The sequence below is a fragment of the Panthera pardus genome, unplaced genomic scaffold (genome assembly GCF_024362965.1).
Source record: "Panthera pardus isolate Hobbes unplaced genomic scaffold, ASM2436296v1 HiC_scaffold_20, whole genome shotgun sequence".
In the NCBI taxonomy this organism is placed as follows: domain Eukaryota; kingdom Metazoa; phylum Chordata; class Mammalia; order Carnivora; family Felidae; genus Panthera; species Panthera pardus.
Genome location: NW_026526766.1, coordinates 72,708,885 through 72,725,590, shown reverse-complemented (window position 1 = coordinate 72,725,590; position 16,706 = coordinate 72,708,885). Strand labels below are relative to the sequence as shown.

General features: G+C 41.0%; 1 protein-coding gene across 2 annotated transcripts; it reads left to right on the top strand.

Annotated features, from left to right (window-relative positions):
- The first annotated feature begins 639 nt into the window (after window positions 1–639).
- LOC109269960 (allergen Fel d 4) lies at window positions 640–10,868 on the top strand. Of its 2 annotated transcripts, none has more exons than XM_053908195.1 (7): window positions 640–1,090; window positions 1,443–1,579; window positions 2,302–2,372; window positions 3,072–3,182; window positions 3,498–3,599; window positions 3,819–3,864; window positions 9,716–10,868. In XM_053908195.1, the coding sequence occupies exons 1-6, from the start codon at window positions 1,001–1,003 to the stop codon at window positions 3,854–3,856; spliced, it is 549 nt and encodes a 182-aa protein (XP_053764170.1). In that variant the 5' UTR covers window positions 640–1,000; the 3' UTR covers window positions 3,857–3,864; window positions 9,716–10,868. The 2 variants fall into 2 exon arrangements, with proteins under 2 accessions (XP_053764170.1, XP_019309705.1); XM_019454160.2 differs by lacking the exon at window positions 9,716–10,868 and adding an exon at window positions 5,039–5,313 and having other exon boundaries at window positions 644–1,090.
- Window positions 10,869–16,706: the final 5,838 nt, after the last annotated feature.

Here is a 16,706-nt window from a genome sequence, read left to right as displayed (position 1 = left end):
ATGATGTCAGTGCAGAGCCAGAACTCATGAACTGTGAGATCATGACCTGAGTCGAAATCAAGAGTCAGATGCTTAACCAACTGAGCCACTCAGGCACCCCCAAAGCCGTGCTCTTAAGCCCTTTCTACGTGATACCACCTCTCTAGTGTCACTCCTTTTCTGACCTACAATGGTATGGACTTAATCCCACTCAGTTGGGTTATTTCATATGCTTGTAGTGTCAGGTTTTTATTGATTATATGAAGTATTTCCCCAACTCCATTGATAGTTACTTGAAGCAAGGGATGATATCTTGTACTTCTCCATTTCTCTTATGGGGCATATGGTATAGTGAGGTATACTCGGTGATTAAACACTTGTCCATTCATTGTGGGGAAAGAAAAAAACGTAGTGATTGAGTTCAGAGAATAAGGAAAAGAAATTAAAATATACTGAATAGAAGCCATATTTCATTATTATATTCAAACCTGTTTTGATCAACTCTGTTTTACTGCTTTGTGGAAGGTACTGTCATCTTTGGTAGAGGCAGTGTCTTTGCTTCTGAAATTAGTAAAATTGAAGTGATGCACCCAATTCTGCACACCATGTGAACAATGGAACATAGATTCCCTACACGTTCCCTTTCCAAGTTTTATTCCATTCCTGCCTCACATAATTGGCTCTCTGATTCCAAGCCAGATCCACAGTTAAATCTGGTTCCAAAAGGCAGGGTTTTTTCCACTATTTTTCTTGAGTGTGTGTTTTGAGAAATTTAAGGTCATTAAGTAGATCTAAAAGAGAGGAGATTGCCAAGTTTCAAAAGGGCAAGAACAGTCTTTGGCCTCACACCAGTGAATGATATACCATTTCGTGGAGTGGGAGGAGGGAAGGTGGTGTCCAATGGACAAAAAAACTGGACCCAGAACAGATATAAAAACAGAGGAGCCGGGGAGTGGAGCCACCATCAGGGAGAGACTCGCTCCCAGTGACTGTAGGGAAGACCGTGCTATTTCCTGCCAAGATGAAGCTGCTGTTGCTGTGTCTAGGGCTGATTCTAGTCTGTGCCCATGAGGAAGAAAACGTTGTGAGGAGCAACATCGATATTTCAAAGGTAGAGTCTGCAGAGTATAGTAGCTTCTGCCCTTGTGGGGTAGCGTGGAGGATTCTGAAGTAACGTGGCCCTACCAGAGGACAGGAGTTCTTTGATGTATTAGACCAAAGGGGTGGTTTCAGACTTTTGACTAAGAGCAATTGTACCATATTAAAAGAGAACACTTGGGGACCTCTGTTCTCGCTTTAGGGATGGTGGAAAGAGCCCTAGATGTAGTACCAATTGACCTGAGTTCTAATTCCATCTTCACATCATTATGAGTCTGGCGCAAAGGCCAGGTTCAATGAGACAAGGATTCCTATGGAGTTCCCCTCCCCTTTTCTTACCCAATCATTTTACTGATTTATTGCAGCTTTCAGGAGAGTGGTATTCCATTCTCTTGGCCACAGATGTTAAGGAAAAGATAGAAGAAAATGGTAGCATGAGGGTTTTTGTCAAACACATCAAAGCCCTGGACAACTCTTCTCTGTCCTTTGTATTTCATACAAAGTAAGTGTGGTCTTTGTCACTTGGGAGAGGAAACACGGGAGTCTGAATATGGTGTTGGAACTCTGTGTGTGTGAGGGTACACATACCTTCTGGGTTTGTATTGAGAATAAGAGTCCATTATCTGACACTGATCCAGGACCTGAAGAACCTGGGCCTTTTCTAGATTCAAAGATAAGAATTTTGACAGAAACAAATTCAAATAGGAGTGGAGGAAGTACGGACGGGGTAGAGGGTATCAGAATCATAAGTAATGTGACAGTACAGCATAAGTTTGGAGCACAGGACTTGGAATTGACAGCCTGTCTCTCTCTTGAATCTCTTATGTATGACCAAGAAACTTCATCTGTTTCCACCCCAATTTTCCCTTGGGTAAAGAGGATGATGATTCTCTTTAATGGTTTATTTTTTTTGCAAGGACCATGTGAGGTAATGTTTGGAGAGCACTTCTGTGAGAGGCTGGCACATGGTGAACACTAAGCTAATTATCTAGACAGGTAGTTGTAGTGATAATAGTGGGAAGTAGTGGCAGAGTGACAGTAATGGAAGTAGTTGACTCATTCTTAAAGTATCACAAAGTAAAATAATGTAAATAAAAGCTCTTTGGAAACTGTGCTCCAAAAATGTTCAACAGTGAAGTGGAATCAGAAACCCAAATTATAGGTAGAGTGTGAGGGAGCTGGGGCATCAATATCTCTTGGACATCAGCTTATTCTGTTTTACAGAGAGAACGGAAAGTGTACTAAAATATTTCTGGTTGCTGACAAAACAAAGGATGGTGTATATAGTGTTGTGTGTAAGTATATTAAAAAGTCTTTCTAAATTCTACTTCCACTCCAAGAATTTAATAAACGCCAATATCTTCAAGATCTTGACCAATTCCTGATCAATAGCTTATGTACATTATATAATGAGGGGCCATCTAATAGCCAAATCCTGAATCTGGAAGAACCTTGGGTAAAAAAAGTCAATGCCTGGCACATAATACCATCAGATAAAGATGTACCTCCAGCAAGAAAATTGACAAAAAAATAAGTGGTGGGACAGCTTCTCATTCCCTGCCTACTTTGTGATGATGTCTGCTGGTCATTGCTATAGCACATCATCGCTCAGGATATAGAGCACTGGGTATGTAATGCCAGCAGGCCTATAGAGAGGATAGAGACACACAGTTGGCAGAAATGGTCAAGGGAGGTGGGTGAGTCTCAGGGAGGATGATAGAGCATAAGTTGCTGCTATGGCTGAATTTTTCTACTACTAGTAGCCAAATACCAGTATCCCTTGGATGTTGCCTCATGAAGCCCAGGGAGATGTAAATGAAGACATTAAATATTACTCTATCTTCCAGGATATGCACTTGAATTTGTTTCGTGGTTGAAAATAGGTAAGGGGGTTTCCTTACTTCCCGTGGATCTAACAAGCTCTGACCTATCAAGCTCTGAGAGGCTGGCACACGGTGGCACAAGTTCTGAACGGTGTTCTGTTTCCTCCACAGATGATGGATACAATGTATTTAGCATAGTTGAAACGGTCTATGATGAGTATATCCTGTTACATCTTGTGAATTTCGACAAGAAGAAACCATTCCAACTGGTAGAGTTCTATGGTATGGTATTTTCATGCTGACACTCATCTTGGGGTGGGGAAGGAAGGTAAACCTGGAGACAAAGTGGTCCTCCCAATTTTTATCCTGGGATGTCTCTCCTCCTCTGAAGACAGATGCTCACCTTTGGTAATCTGTCTTCCTGCCAGAACCATATCCTAAAGATGTCAAATTCAAGACAGGTTATAACCCATCCCCAAGACTTCCGCCTAAGCACCCAATCAGTGCTGTCCATTTTCCATCCATCTGGAGCCACCCCCTTATGAGCCTCAGTGACAAATACATAAGACACAGCAGTTACTGTCACTCTCCCCACAGCCCGAGAACCAGATGTGAGTCAAAAACTCAAGGAAAAGTTTGTGAAATATTGCCAAGAACATGGGATTGTTAAGGAAAACATACTTGACCTGACTGAAGTTGGTAAGTATTGTTATTTTCTAGTTTTCTCTTCTTAAATTCCCATGTTACTGAAGGGGGAAAAAAACAATAACCAAAAAAAAAAAAAACAAAAAAAAAAAAAACAAAACAAGAGAAGGCAGTACCCCCAATCAGTCCCCTTTGCCTTAACCTAGAGAATCATTTGGTTTCTCTCTGGCAAATAAACTGGGTTCGGTGTTTGTATGTGTTCTGTCTCTGCAGATCGCTGTTTACAGGCCCGAGGAAGTGAAGTGGCCTAGGACTCCAGGTTGGTGATCTCTGATGGAAAGGGGGTGGCCCTGGGATCAGTGCCTTCCAAAAGCATTAGGAGTTTGTGTTCAAAGATGACAATAAAAATAATTTGGTAAGGAAGCTTGTGAGGAGAGCTTGAGATGTGGAATTGGAGGAGCTGGGTTCAGGACTCATTCCTACCATGAACTTTTGAACAAATGACCTAAGCATTTACCAAGGGAATAATGATGTCTACCCTACAGAGTTACCGTGTGGACATAATGCTGGCAAAAGACATCAGTAATTGATGACATGCTAAAAATCATTAAGACTTAAAATTTGAAATGGAGAAAGAGTAATAGGACATGAGTATGAAACTCACATCCATTTCTGTGTTTATGGTTGGTCTTCCAAGCCCAGAAGGCATTTCACCCTCCCAATTTACAACAAACATTTCTTCCTTTGATCTTTGTACATCCTTAACTTTTCACCTGGGAATAGAGCTGTCTGAACTTCCAGTTGTCTTTTTTTTTTTTTTTAATTTTTTTTTAACGTTTATTTATTTTTGAGACAGAGAGAGAGACAGAGTATGAATGGGGGAGGGGCAGAGAGAGAGGGAGACACAGAATCGGAAGCAGGCTCCAGGCTCTGAGCCATCAGCCCAGAGCCCGACGCGGGGCTCGAACTCACGGACCGCGAGATCGTGACCTGAGCTGAAGTCGGACGCTTAACCGACTGAGCCACCCAGGCGCCCCACCAGTTGTCTTTTAAGCTGGAAAACAGACACTGAATCTTCTCATCAGTTTCCTACCTTAGATTTATTGTGGAGCTTCATTCAGATAATGTAGCTTGCATAAAGCAGACATTTAATAAAAGGTAGCTATGGTTTTGCCATTATCTCTCAATTTATCTAAAACTCTTCAAAACTTCTAGTGCTGAAGGTGGCAGAACAAGCCTAGGATCCTTCATTGCTTTCTTTCTTTTTTTCATAGATTCAGTTTGGGGACAATAAATAGGAGATCAGCAGTAGAAAAAAGGGGGGGCATTTATTCATTGCCCTCCCTCCCCTATTCTGGCAAATAACATGTTACAGTACAGCTTGACATCTACTAGTCACCATTTGTCTCTATAACAGAAGTTCTTTTTGCCTCAGTTCAATCCAAGAAATGCTTAATAAGTTTCTGTGTTCTCTTTTTCATTTGCTTATTTAGTGTTGAGTGAATGCTTCCTTACCTGGGCTCCAGGATCTTCCCTTCTGTGGTCCCCACACCATCTAGTGACAAGTGCTGTGACCTGATTTCCATCATAATCACATAGGAAAGCATTATCTCTGCATCTTCAGAATCTTCCTTAATTGTCTAGGAAAACATCAACCAACCAAGATTTCAAGATTTTCTCCAAATTTTCCAGCTGTCTTTCCCATACCCAGAAGAACTCTATCATGAATAAGAACTTCCTATCCCTGGTCAATAAATGATTAGGCTTGCAGTCCTGTGGTTTGTCTTTGTGTATATGGGAGTGTGGGGCCGACAAAAAGCAAATGGGGGGACCTCCTTGGCTCTGCACCCATAATCCTTCTCTAGCTTCTCAGAATCTTTCCTAAGTTTCTCCCTCTGCAGTAATTCTCTGTCCCCATGAGTGCTGGTTGCCCTTTGATTTGCCTGTTTCTTGGTGATCTGATAAGATAAACTTTCCCATAATTTGCCCCATCTTAGAATTCTCTTTCTCCATGGAGTGTTGCTGAGGCTGGTACCAGCTCAACATGTTTCAGGACATGTCCCCATATTTTAGCTTCTCTGTGTCATCCGTCCTATTAGATGGTTAGTGTCCTTCCATACTCTTGGAAAAGTTCCTTCAATCACCACTGTTATCTGTTGTGAACATATTGAGATTCCATTAAGTGTGAGCAATACCTACCTTCAATAATCTGGGCTTGGTACAGTCAGGAGGCATCAAGGAGGCAAAATGCTATCAGCCTCTTCTTTTGGGAGCTTACAGGGAAAGGGAAAAGGAAATTAATGATCTTCTTCCACTTACAATCCTTTTGCAACAGTGTAAAACTTACACATGGGTGTTGGGGCAGAACAAGACCTGGGTGGGAGTTGTCATACAAAAAGAATGACTCAGTCATTATGAACGTACGGTTAATTAGGGAGAGCTTTATAGGCATGTGACCCTCCCCACATCTTACTCTGCCTCCAGGTCAGAAGAATAAAGTTAGGTTCAGATTTAATTGCTCCAGACTTAAGCATTTGGTCTTACTGGCTGAAATATGTCAACAGGCTTTGTAGAAAGTCAACCCGTCATGCATGCGAAGATCCTTTTTTTAATTGAAGTGTGGTTGACAGACAATGCTGTTATTAGTATCAGGTATACAACACAGTGATTAAACAAGTCTACCAAAATGATGTAGCCATCTCCCTGATGCCAGAACTCAAAATCTAGGACCCCTCATTTTTAAATGTTAGCACTTAAGGGTTAGAAGAGCTGTTACCCAGAGGGGCATGGCCCAACATAACCCTGAGAGTGCTTAAGACATTACCAGCAATAACAATCAGTGCAAGGAGGGCCACGATGATTGATGAGGGAAGATGGCTGGGTGTGCCACATGTCAGCCAAGAGGGAAGCACAAAAAGACCCTCTGTTGTTCCTAGGTCAAGATGGCAGCTGGAGCTCACACTGAAACTCTTACCTGTACTTCCCAACTCCCACAGTTTTTTTCATCCATGAGTGGTTGCTAAAATAGGTGTTTCTGTTGGGGTATGCGATGAGGGGTCACACCGCCTATTCCACCATCTTGCTGATGTCAGCCCAGATTAGCTCACCAAAAAGACAGAAGGACATTGAGTTTTCAAACCTGTTTTCTAGAGTATCAAATGAATCAGGCATCAGATGAAAGTTATGGTGGAAGCAGCCATCGTGGGGAGCTATGCTATTGTTTCTTCGTACACTGTTCAGGAACTGGAGAGCCAATCCCCTTGGGAATTTTCCACCATCATATTTAAATTCTTAGTTGTTTTTTAATAGTTTTTTATCACCTCATTGCCCATCAGCACATTCTTGGATCTGAAAACAAATTGAGCTGATTAAAGGAAGGGAAATAAATGAGCACCACAGAATAATACTCCAAATGCAGGCAAGTGTGAATTAAGATTACTCTGTAGATCATATGTACTACGTTTCCTTCCAAGAGTTAAAAGTATATGCGAGGAAACTCTGCTTGTACATCAAATGCAGTGAGGACTCTTCTTTGGCATTCAGCTGGACAGGAGAAATGGGTCCCGGATTGATTTTCTGTTCACTGTAACAAATCACTACAAATTTAGTGGCTTCAAAACAGCACAAGTTTTGGAGGTCAGAAGACTGACACAGGGCTCACTGGGCCAAAACCAAGTGAACCCCAAGTCTGTCAATTTATTCAGATAATCTGCTATGTCCTTTCTTAGAGTTTTTAAGTTTTCTCTTTCGTAATGTTTTTTATTTATTTTTGAGAAAGAGTGAGTGAGCAGGGGAGGAAAAGAGGGAGACAGAGGATCCCAAGCAAGCTCTGTGCTGACAACAGAGAGCCTGATGTGGGGCTCGAACTCACGAATTGTGTGATCATGCCGTGAGCCAAAGTCAGAGGCTTAACCGACTGAGCCACCCAGGCGCCCTTCTCCTTAGTAATTTTCTAATTTTCTTGTGTGTTCTTGGTTGTTGGTTCCCATATACTTTCACTGTTTGTTTTGTTTTCTGGGTTTTTTAACCATTAGTTATTATCATGAGTTTTTGCTGGTATAGAGAAATGTTATTGGTTTTTGTAAGTTGATCTCTTTAGCAACCTTGATGGCATTTTTTTATTACGATAAAATCAATCTAATACTTTATGGATTCTGTTGGTTTTATAGATATGGTCATATTACCTGCAAATACATGTTAATGTAGGTCTTCCAATCCTTACATGTCTCTTTCTCTTTTTTCTCTTTTCTCCCTGTAACATTAGCCAGAACCTCAGGAATACTTTAAACATTGAAACCATACTTTCTTTACTAGGGGTTGGCAAACTGTAGCCCACAGGCCAGTCCTTCCCTCTGCCTATTTTTGGATAGCCCGTGAGCCAAGAACATTTGCAATCCATGTGATATTAGAAATACTAATTTTCAACCCCAATTAAGCAAAATGTTATTCCCTCCTCCAATTCCATTCTTCTAATAGACCTATATTAAAATAAATTATACTCAATATATTTTAAATTTCATCAGAAATATGAAAATATGTTTTCTGTGTTATTGCTACCTACATAATATTTTTGATTTTCACCTCTTGGCCTGCAAAGCCTAAAATATTTATTATGTGGTCTTTTAGAGAAAGAAGTTTGCCGGTCCTCTTTTCTATACATGGCCTCTCCCTTGACTGTTATTTACTATTGTTATTTGTGCTACATTTCCCCCTCAAATAAACAGGTTTGCCAAACTGAACCCCTCAGAGTGCTTTCAGTAAGATAGGCGTTCGATTATACATGATTGTGGGATGAAAGAGACATTTATAAGCTGTCCCATTACTGCTCTTCCTCAAATATCATGACTTACTTAAACCTGAATGGAGGAAATTTAGATAAATGTCAAATAAACTCCCAGAGTAAATATCAAACTAGGACACCCTGAGGTTATTTGGAGATTTCAAGGACAAGGATAAAGATTCCAAATCTCTATTCTTGGCTTAGAGGACTTTGTCATTTGATTTCTCCTGTCCTAGAACTTTAGTTGAAACTGTCTGCTCCTGGAAGCAAGCCCATCAAGATACTAGCTGTTGTTGTTAAAAATTAGCATTTCAGAAAGACTGTTCTGTTGGTTTCAAGAAATTTATGATGGATATGTTTTGGTTATTAGAATAATAGACACTTTTGGTAAAGAAAGAGGGCTGGAGTGCCAGATTGTTCAGGAGAGCCTGGCCAGGAAATAAGACCTGGTCAACAGCACAGACAACGATTATCCAGCTGCCAGGTTTCCCACAACCTAACATAGCTACCTTCATTCTCTGTGTTTCTGTCAAGGCTGAATTAGTTATGCACATAATTTTTTGCATTTTCTAGAGATTTATGTCAATGCTGTCACCAGTATGTATGCTTCTTTTGTTGTTCTGGCTAATTTCAGCTGGCGTAATTATATTGAGGCTCATTCATTTTGTGCTTGTCAGTAGTCTGTTCCTTTTTATTGCTGAATAGTGTCCTGTTTTACAATGTACTAAAATTTTTAATCTATTCATCTGTTAGTGGACACTTGGCTTTAATAACTAAAGCACAATAAACATTCACGTATAAGTCTATCTATGGACATGCTTCTTTTGGGTCATACCTAGGAGCGGAATAGCTGGCCATTTACTAGGTGTGTGTTTAAGTTTTTAAAGAAATTGACAGACTCTAGAGTGGCTGTATCATTTTACATTTCCATCAGCAGTGTATGAGATTTCCAGTTCTTCCATATCCTCACCAACACCTGGTATTTTAATGTTTATTTTTGAGAGAGACAGACAGAACGCTAGTGGGGAAGGGGCAGAGAGAGAGGGAGATACAGAATCTGAAGCAGGCTTCAGGCTCTGAGCTGTCAGCACAGAGCCTGACACAGGGCTAGATCTCACGAACTGTGTGACACTGACCTGAAGTCAGAAATTTAACCAACTGGGCCACCCAGGCGCCCCCACTTGGTATTTTAGGTAGGAAAAATTAATGTGTTACACAGAACCCCAAACTTCCCAACGTTCCCTAAAATCCAAGGAAAACACATTAAATGCCTATATGGAAATGAAACTGGTAACCAAAGGGTTAACAGATGTACTAAGTACCTTTGCAACTTACTACCCAGACCTTTTTTTTTTTTTCTTCCTTTGCCTTTAAATATCCCTGACTATAGGAAAGAATATCCAATGGAAAGAAGATGGTCTCTTTAGCAAGTGGTGCTGGGAGAACTGGATAGCAACATGAAGGGGAATGAAACTGGACCACTCTCTTACACCATACACAAAAATAAACTCAAAATGGATGAAAGACCTAAATGTGAGACAGGAAACCATCAAAACCCTAGAGGACAAAACAGGCAACAATCTCTTTGACCTCAGCTGCAGCAATTTCTTACTCCACATGTCTCCCAAGGCAAGGAATATAAAAGCAAAAATGAACTATTGGGACCTCATCAAGATAAAAAGCTTCTGCACAGCAAAGGAAACAATCAGCAAAACTAAAAGGCAACCAACAGAATGAGAGAAGATATTTGCAAATGACATATCGGATAAAGGGTTAGTATTCAAAATCTATAAAGAACTTACCAAACTCAACACCCAAAAAAAATAATCCAGTGAAGAAATGGGTAAAAGACATGAATAGACACTTTTCCAAAGAAGACATCCAGATGGCCAACAGACACATGAAAAGATGCTCAACAGCACTCACCATCAGAAATACAAATCAAAACCACAATGAGATACCACCTCACACTGGTCAGAATGGCTAAAATGAACAACCCAGGCAACAACAGATGGTGGTGAGGATGTGGAGAAATGGGAACCCTCTTGCACTGTTGGTGGGAATGCAAACTGGTACATCCGCTCTGGAAAACAGTGTGGAGTTTCCTCAAAAAATTAAAAATAGAATTACCCTACGACCCAGCAATAGCACTACTAGGAATTTATCTAAATGATACAGGAGTGCTGATTCATAGGGGCCCATGTACCCCAAAGTTTATAGCAGCACTTTCAACAACAGTCAAATTATGGAAAGAGCCCAAATGTCCATCAACTGATGAACGGATAAAGAAGATGTGGTTTATAGACACAATGGAATATCACTTGTCAACGAGAAAGAATGAAATCTTGCCATTTGCAACAGTGTGGATGGAACTGGAGGGTATTATGCTAAGTGAAATAAACCAGTCAGAGAAAGACATGTTTTCACTCCTATGTGGAATTTGAGAAACTTAACAGAAGACCATGGGAGAAGGGAAGGGAAAAAATAGTCTCAAAGAAAGAGGGAGGCAAACCATAAGAGACTCTTAAATGCAGAGAACAAACTGAGGGTTGATGGGGCCGGGGGGGGGGGGGGCGGGGTGCGGGGAGGGGATAGAGAGGAAAATGGATGATGGGCATTGAGGAGGGCATTTGTTGGGATGAGCACTGGGTGTTGTGAGTGATGAATCATGGGAATCTACTCTCGAAGCCAAGAGTATGCTGTATATACTGTGTGTTTGCTAGCTTGACAATAAATTATACTTAAAAATAAAAAAATATTAACTAGCTAGCTATCCCTGACTGTCTTGCTTCTGGGAGACAGATTTGAGGCTTGTTCTCCCATCTCCTCATTTGACTGCCTTGGTATCCCACAGTCTGGCTTTGCTGTGTGTCAGACTCACAAAGCCAGGGTCAGTTACAAATTAGGCAAGCCAGCTACACGCTCTTTGCCTGTGGTTCATGGGTCCCCAGCTGTAACACAAGTCCCATGAGGAAGCAAGCAGCTGCCTAGGCTCTTTGTCCTAGGGACTGTCCCCAGGACTCCACCCTGACAGAGGGCCACCAACCTTCTTTGATGCTTAATTTAATTCTTGTGGCAAAGAAACCTGTTTCTGGGTCTTTTTTAGTTTCCATTTGGCAAGTACCCCGTGAGAGTAGGTTCTTCCTCCCATGTGGGTTGGCTCTCTTACCCTCTTTTTTCTTGCTCCTTAATGGAGCAAGAAGGGGTTAACTAGAAAGCCATTTGGTTCAATTGATGAAACCCTGACTTTCAGAGAGGAACACATGAATGCTCACAGAGGTTCTCTGAGCTTCTTTGGTTTGTTGCCACAGCTTTTGGTATCTTTAGATAAAACCAGCCATGTTCTAACTGGAAAATGGGAAATGACATTTCCCGCCTGCAGCCCCTTTGGGCTGTATTCTCTAAAACTGGGCAATTTTTTTTTTATAACATTGTTTGACAGAAATATTCATTTGACTCTGGAGAAAAACGCCCAATAACGGATCTGTAAATTACACCATCTTGCGATTTTATTTTGTAAAAGGGAGATATTTGGAAATTGGGCCTTTAAGATTTTGTTTGCACCTGATTTGCATATTTGTATGTGGTCATGTATGTTGTCAGTGTGAGATATTTTCTCTAACCTTCGGTGGTATTGCTGAGATCAGCTTGTAAAAGAGCTTTATTCCCTTGGTTTAAAGGCAAGCACTTGTAAGAATTAGCCATTCTAAAACTCAGAGGCAGGTTTGAGGCATGCTCTCCAGACTCTTAATTTGACTGCCATTTCTTTCTGCATCCTTGAAGTCTCCAGGGTTGGCTTTGCTGCCCATTGGGCAGATGAACGTGGGTTCAGTTACAAAACCAGTAAATTGTAATATTGGCATGTAAAAAGCTTAAAACATTGCTTCTTCATCACCAGAAATGAACGTGGTTGCTTTGTGTTCAGTAAGACTGGGATGCTTTTCCTAGAACATCAAAGATGTGTATCCCTTTTGTTGATTCTGAAGTTCTACCAATTGTATTTGGAATATAATTCAATCTTTCCCCACAGATTAAAAATGTGGGTTTTTTTTTTTTTTTTTGCTTTTTCTCGTATTTTAGTTTACAGTGTAATAATGATTTCAGGAACAGAATTTAGTGATTCATCACTTACATATAACACCCAGTGCTCATCCCAACGAGTGCCCTCCTTGATGCCCCTTGTCCATTTAGCCCATCCCCCCACCCAACACCCTCTAGCAACCCTCAGTTTGTTCTCTGCATTCAAGAGTCTCTTATGGTTTGCCTCCCTGTTTTTATCTTATTTTTACTTGCCTTTCCTTATGTTCATCTGTTTCTTAAATTCCACAAGTGAAATCATGATATTTGTCTTTATTTTGCTTAGTTCCATCCATGTTGTTGCAAATGGCAAGATCTCATTCTTTTGATCACGGAGTAATATTCCCTTGTATAGATCTATACCACATCTTCTTTACCCATTCATCAGTTGGACATTTGGGCTGTTGTTGATAGCACTGCTATAAACATTGGAGTGCATGTGCCCCTTCAAAACAGCATTTTTTTTTTATCCTTTGGATAAATACCTAGTAGTGCAATTTCTGGGTTATAGGGTAGTTCTAATTTTTTGAAGGAACCTCCGTACTGTTTTCCAGAGTGGCTGTACCAGTGTGCATTCCCACCAACAGTGCAAAATCATTCTCTGCATCCTCAAAAAATGTGGTTTTTAAATGTAAGTTTTCCCTAAACATTTGTCCCCAAACCCATTATTCTGATACAACTATTCCATGAACATTTGGGTATTGCAAACTAGAAGACCAGGTACATTGTCTAGTGTATGCCTTTATTTCTGGTTTTCCCCTGGGGTACATCCTAGTATCACTCTCTCCACTCACCCACCCACCCCTGCACCACACGTCTTGGAGCTGGGTGTGACCATGTGGCTTGTTCGAGCAGTAATCATTAGAAGTGATGTACATCACTTTCTGGAAGGAGTTTTGAGAGCCAGTATGCATTTTATCCATCTCTTCCTTTGCCACATTGCCAGTACTCAATAGTCACTCTATCTACCTGGTCCCAGAGGGTGATGACCCAAAGCTCCAACTTGTGATGGTGGTTTGCTTTGAGAAAGAAATCTTTATGGCATTGAGCCACTGGGATTTGAAGGCTGTTATCACAGTGTAACATGGCCTACCCTGCCCAATACATGGGAGTCCATTATGGACACTCAGGTTTTGCTAGGAAAGCAAAATTCCTTTAAGTTTTCAAGTATATTGCCATGGAGTTATTATGTTATTAGTTATGTTGCCTTTCTTAATCTAATTCTACTCTTGTGCTATCTGAATCAACCTATTGACAAAAACAAACAAACTTTTATTTTAAAGACAAAAGTTTTATTGGAGCCTAAGTTAGGGCAGCTGCCTGGGCACAAAGAGTGCTCCAGTGAAGGAACATTTAGTACAGGGTTATAGGTGTTTTTATATAAAAAGTTACAAATGACAAAGAACATTCCAGAACGTTACAGGATTTATCTTATATGTTCTTAGTATGTACAAGCCTGTATAACTTTAATCTTATGAGAACAAGGTTTCTTTTAAATTTTTGTGTTTTTAATTTTTGTAATATGAAGTTTATTGTCAAATTTGTTTCCATTGGTGTTTTTTTTTTTTAAACAAAGCTGTTTCGAAGGGGTACCTGCACCCCAGTGTTTACAGCAGTGCTATCAATAGCCAAAGTGTGGAAAGAACCCAAATGTCCATCAGTTGAGGAGTGGATAAAGATACGTGTGTGTACATATATACACATATACATACATAATGGATTATTACTTGGCAATCAAAAGGAATGGAAATCTTGCCATTTGAAAACTACATGGATGGAACTAGAGAGTATTATGCTAAGCAAAATTAGAGGAAGACAAATATAACTTCACTCATGAATTTAAGGTACAGAACACAACATAAGGGAGAAGCAAAAATGTAAGAACAAGGAAGGGGACAACACATAAGAGACTTCAAATACAGAGAACTGAGGGTTGCTGGAGGGGTTGTGGGTGGAGGGATGGGCTAAATGGGTAAGGGGCATTAAGGAGGACACCTGTTGGGATGAGCACTGTGTTATACGTAGGGGATGAGTCACTGGAATCTACTCCTGAAATTACTGCACTATTATGCTAACTTATATGTAAGTTAAGAAAAGAGGGGCACCTGGGTAGCTCAGGAACTTGATTCAAGTGGAATTTAAGGGGGAAGAAAAACCGTTTTGTTTTTGTAACTCCAGTATACCACATGCAGTAGGAAGTCCTACTGAGCACCAAAAATATGACACATAATATGCAGGAAGATTTGTAGAAAAGCACATGGATAAGAGAACCATGTTATCACAAAAGAATAGGTACAAACAGAACAAAGCACAAATTTACTGTTAGAGTTCTACATCCAGGTGACTCTTAGATGTTACCTGCATTAGAAATCTTAGCCTCCATCTTCAAAATGCTTCAGCCTTCTCAGGCCACCCTCTAGATGGATTTGACATTAGTTTTAAGCTTAAGTTTCCAGCAATGTTCTTACTGCTTCAAGGCATGTTTACAAATACATCTGTAAAATGCTTGGAGAATGTGTTAAGGGAATAGCACAATTAGCTATGTGGCCTGGAAGGCTGCTTCTATTTACAAGATTACTGCTAGGGCTCCCAGTTAAACATGGTAACTTGGACACAGGATTACCTGTGTTCCATCCTGAAACCCCAACTATAGTGAACTTAGATGTTTGAGAGGAGAATGGAGGCAGAATCCCTTAAAAACCAAAGAATAAGAGGAGGTAATAGAAAAGAATGAAAACAGATTTGGGAGTTAGCAAGCAGAACATCAAAGGCTGTGTTAGCAAACCAGAGAGAGTCAGAATGCAGCATCTGCTGGGGAAAGAGAAAGCTAAGAAGAATTGGGATCTTTTATGCAGCACTCTGGAAAGGCCCCAGCCAGGGACAAAAGGAACATCTGGTACGAGAGATCTGAAATGCCCTATGGCACCACCCCTGCGGCAAGCCAAGAAAGGAGATGGTCCAGATTGGTACCAGGGGGAGAGTAGCAAGGGCAGTGAGGAGTAGCAAGTTTCTGGATGTATTTTGAAAGATAACCAATAGGATTTCTTGATGGTACGTGTAGGAAGAGAAAAAGAATGGCATCTTAGGTTTTTGCCCAAGCAACAGGAAAAGTGGAGTTGACGTTAGTTGAAAGAAAATTACAAGTTTAAAAGAGACCAGGCGTTCACATGTAGACAAGTTTGAGATGCCTATTGGACATCCAAGTGGCAATGGTGAGCCATCATCCGTTGTTATCAGTGGTCAAGAAACTAACATGCCTTCTACCCTTCTGTCTTCCCAGTCTGTCACCCAGGCACGTGAAAAAATCCAGATGTAAATGATCACAACACATATGGAAATGCCATTGAAGATTGGCTGCTCCCCTCCCCAAACAATATTCACTCCTCATTTCTATATCGTCTTGGCTTCTGGCAAGTTTTCCTATGAAAAATCATAATGGTTCACTGACTGGCATAGTTAAGCCAACAGGAGTCAAGACCAGATCCATTCAGTTTGTACTCTAACAATATCAGAATCTGCAATATTGTCCTCAGGTGTACCCCAGGGTTCCAGCTGAAGCAAGCCCACGAAGCCATTAGTGGGCATCTACACAAGTGGCTCTTTCCTTAGGTTTCTGTATCAACTAAAGCATTAATCCACAAGGTACAGGATGTATTAACAATTGCAGTTACTTTGGCCCCCAAGGGGGAAGTCTAGGGTAATTCCCTCATCCATAACAACCCAAGCCAGAGAATTAAGGCTGACCTGGGTGCCCACTAGGACCAAGGAGGTGCTTCCTTAAACACTGCCAGGTGACCTCTTCAGGTGTAAGCCACTGTTTTAAGAAAGAGAAAAGCTGATGTGTAGCTTCCACATAAGCCATACAATGCCAGGAGAGAATATAGTGCCCTTAGAAGAGTTTAGTTTTGGGAAGTTTCCTGAACTAGGATCTACATTCTGCAGAAAGCACAGGTTGACAGCAGCTCCAACATGGCCTCCTAGCGGACGGAAAGTCTTTGGGTCTCCAGCTCATCCATTTGGAAGGTCTGAAGACCATTTAGTTTGTCCCAGCGCTAGCTGGGTCACATCTATCTACATCATAGAATGGTCAGAGCCATCTGACCAAGGAGGGCAGACTCAGCCAGTAAATTTCTTTCACCCATTTGGGAGGGACCTACCGTGGACTTTCCCCTACAACACAGCTGAGGACAGTTCTGAAAGACAGGTCATTAATACCCTTCCTCCCCCCACCTGAGCTGCTTTGTTGTTCCCGGCCACCCAGTTCTTCTGTCCCATGCCAGTAGCTATAGCCACTTTCTGTCCAG

Coding starts and splice junctions, on each gene's coding strand:
- LOC109269960 (XM_053908195.1), top strand. CDS start 1,001: ATGAAGCTGCTGTTGCTGTGTCTAGGGCTGATTCTAGTCTGTGCCCAT. Junction 2,373..3,071: donor TGGTGTATATAGTGTTGTGT/GTAAGTATATTA, acceptor TTTCCTCCACAG/ATGATGGATACAATGTATTT. Junction 3,183..3,497: donor CCAACTGGTAGAGTTCTATG/GTATGGTATTTT, acceptor CTCTCCCCACAG/CCCGAGAACCAGATGTGAGT.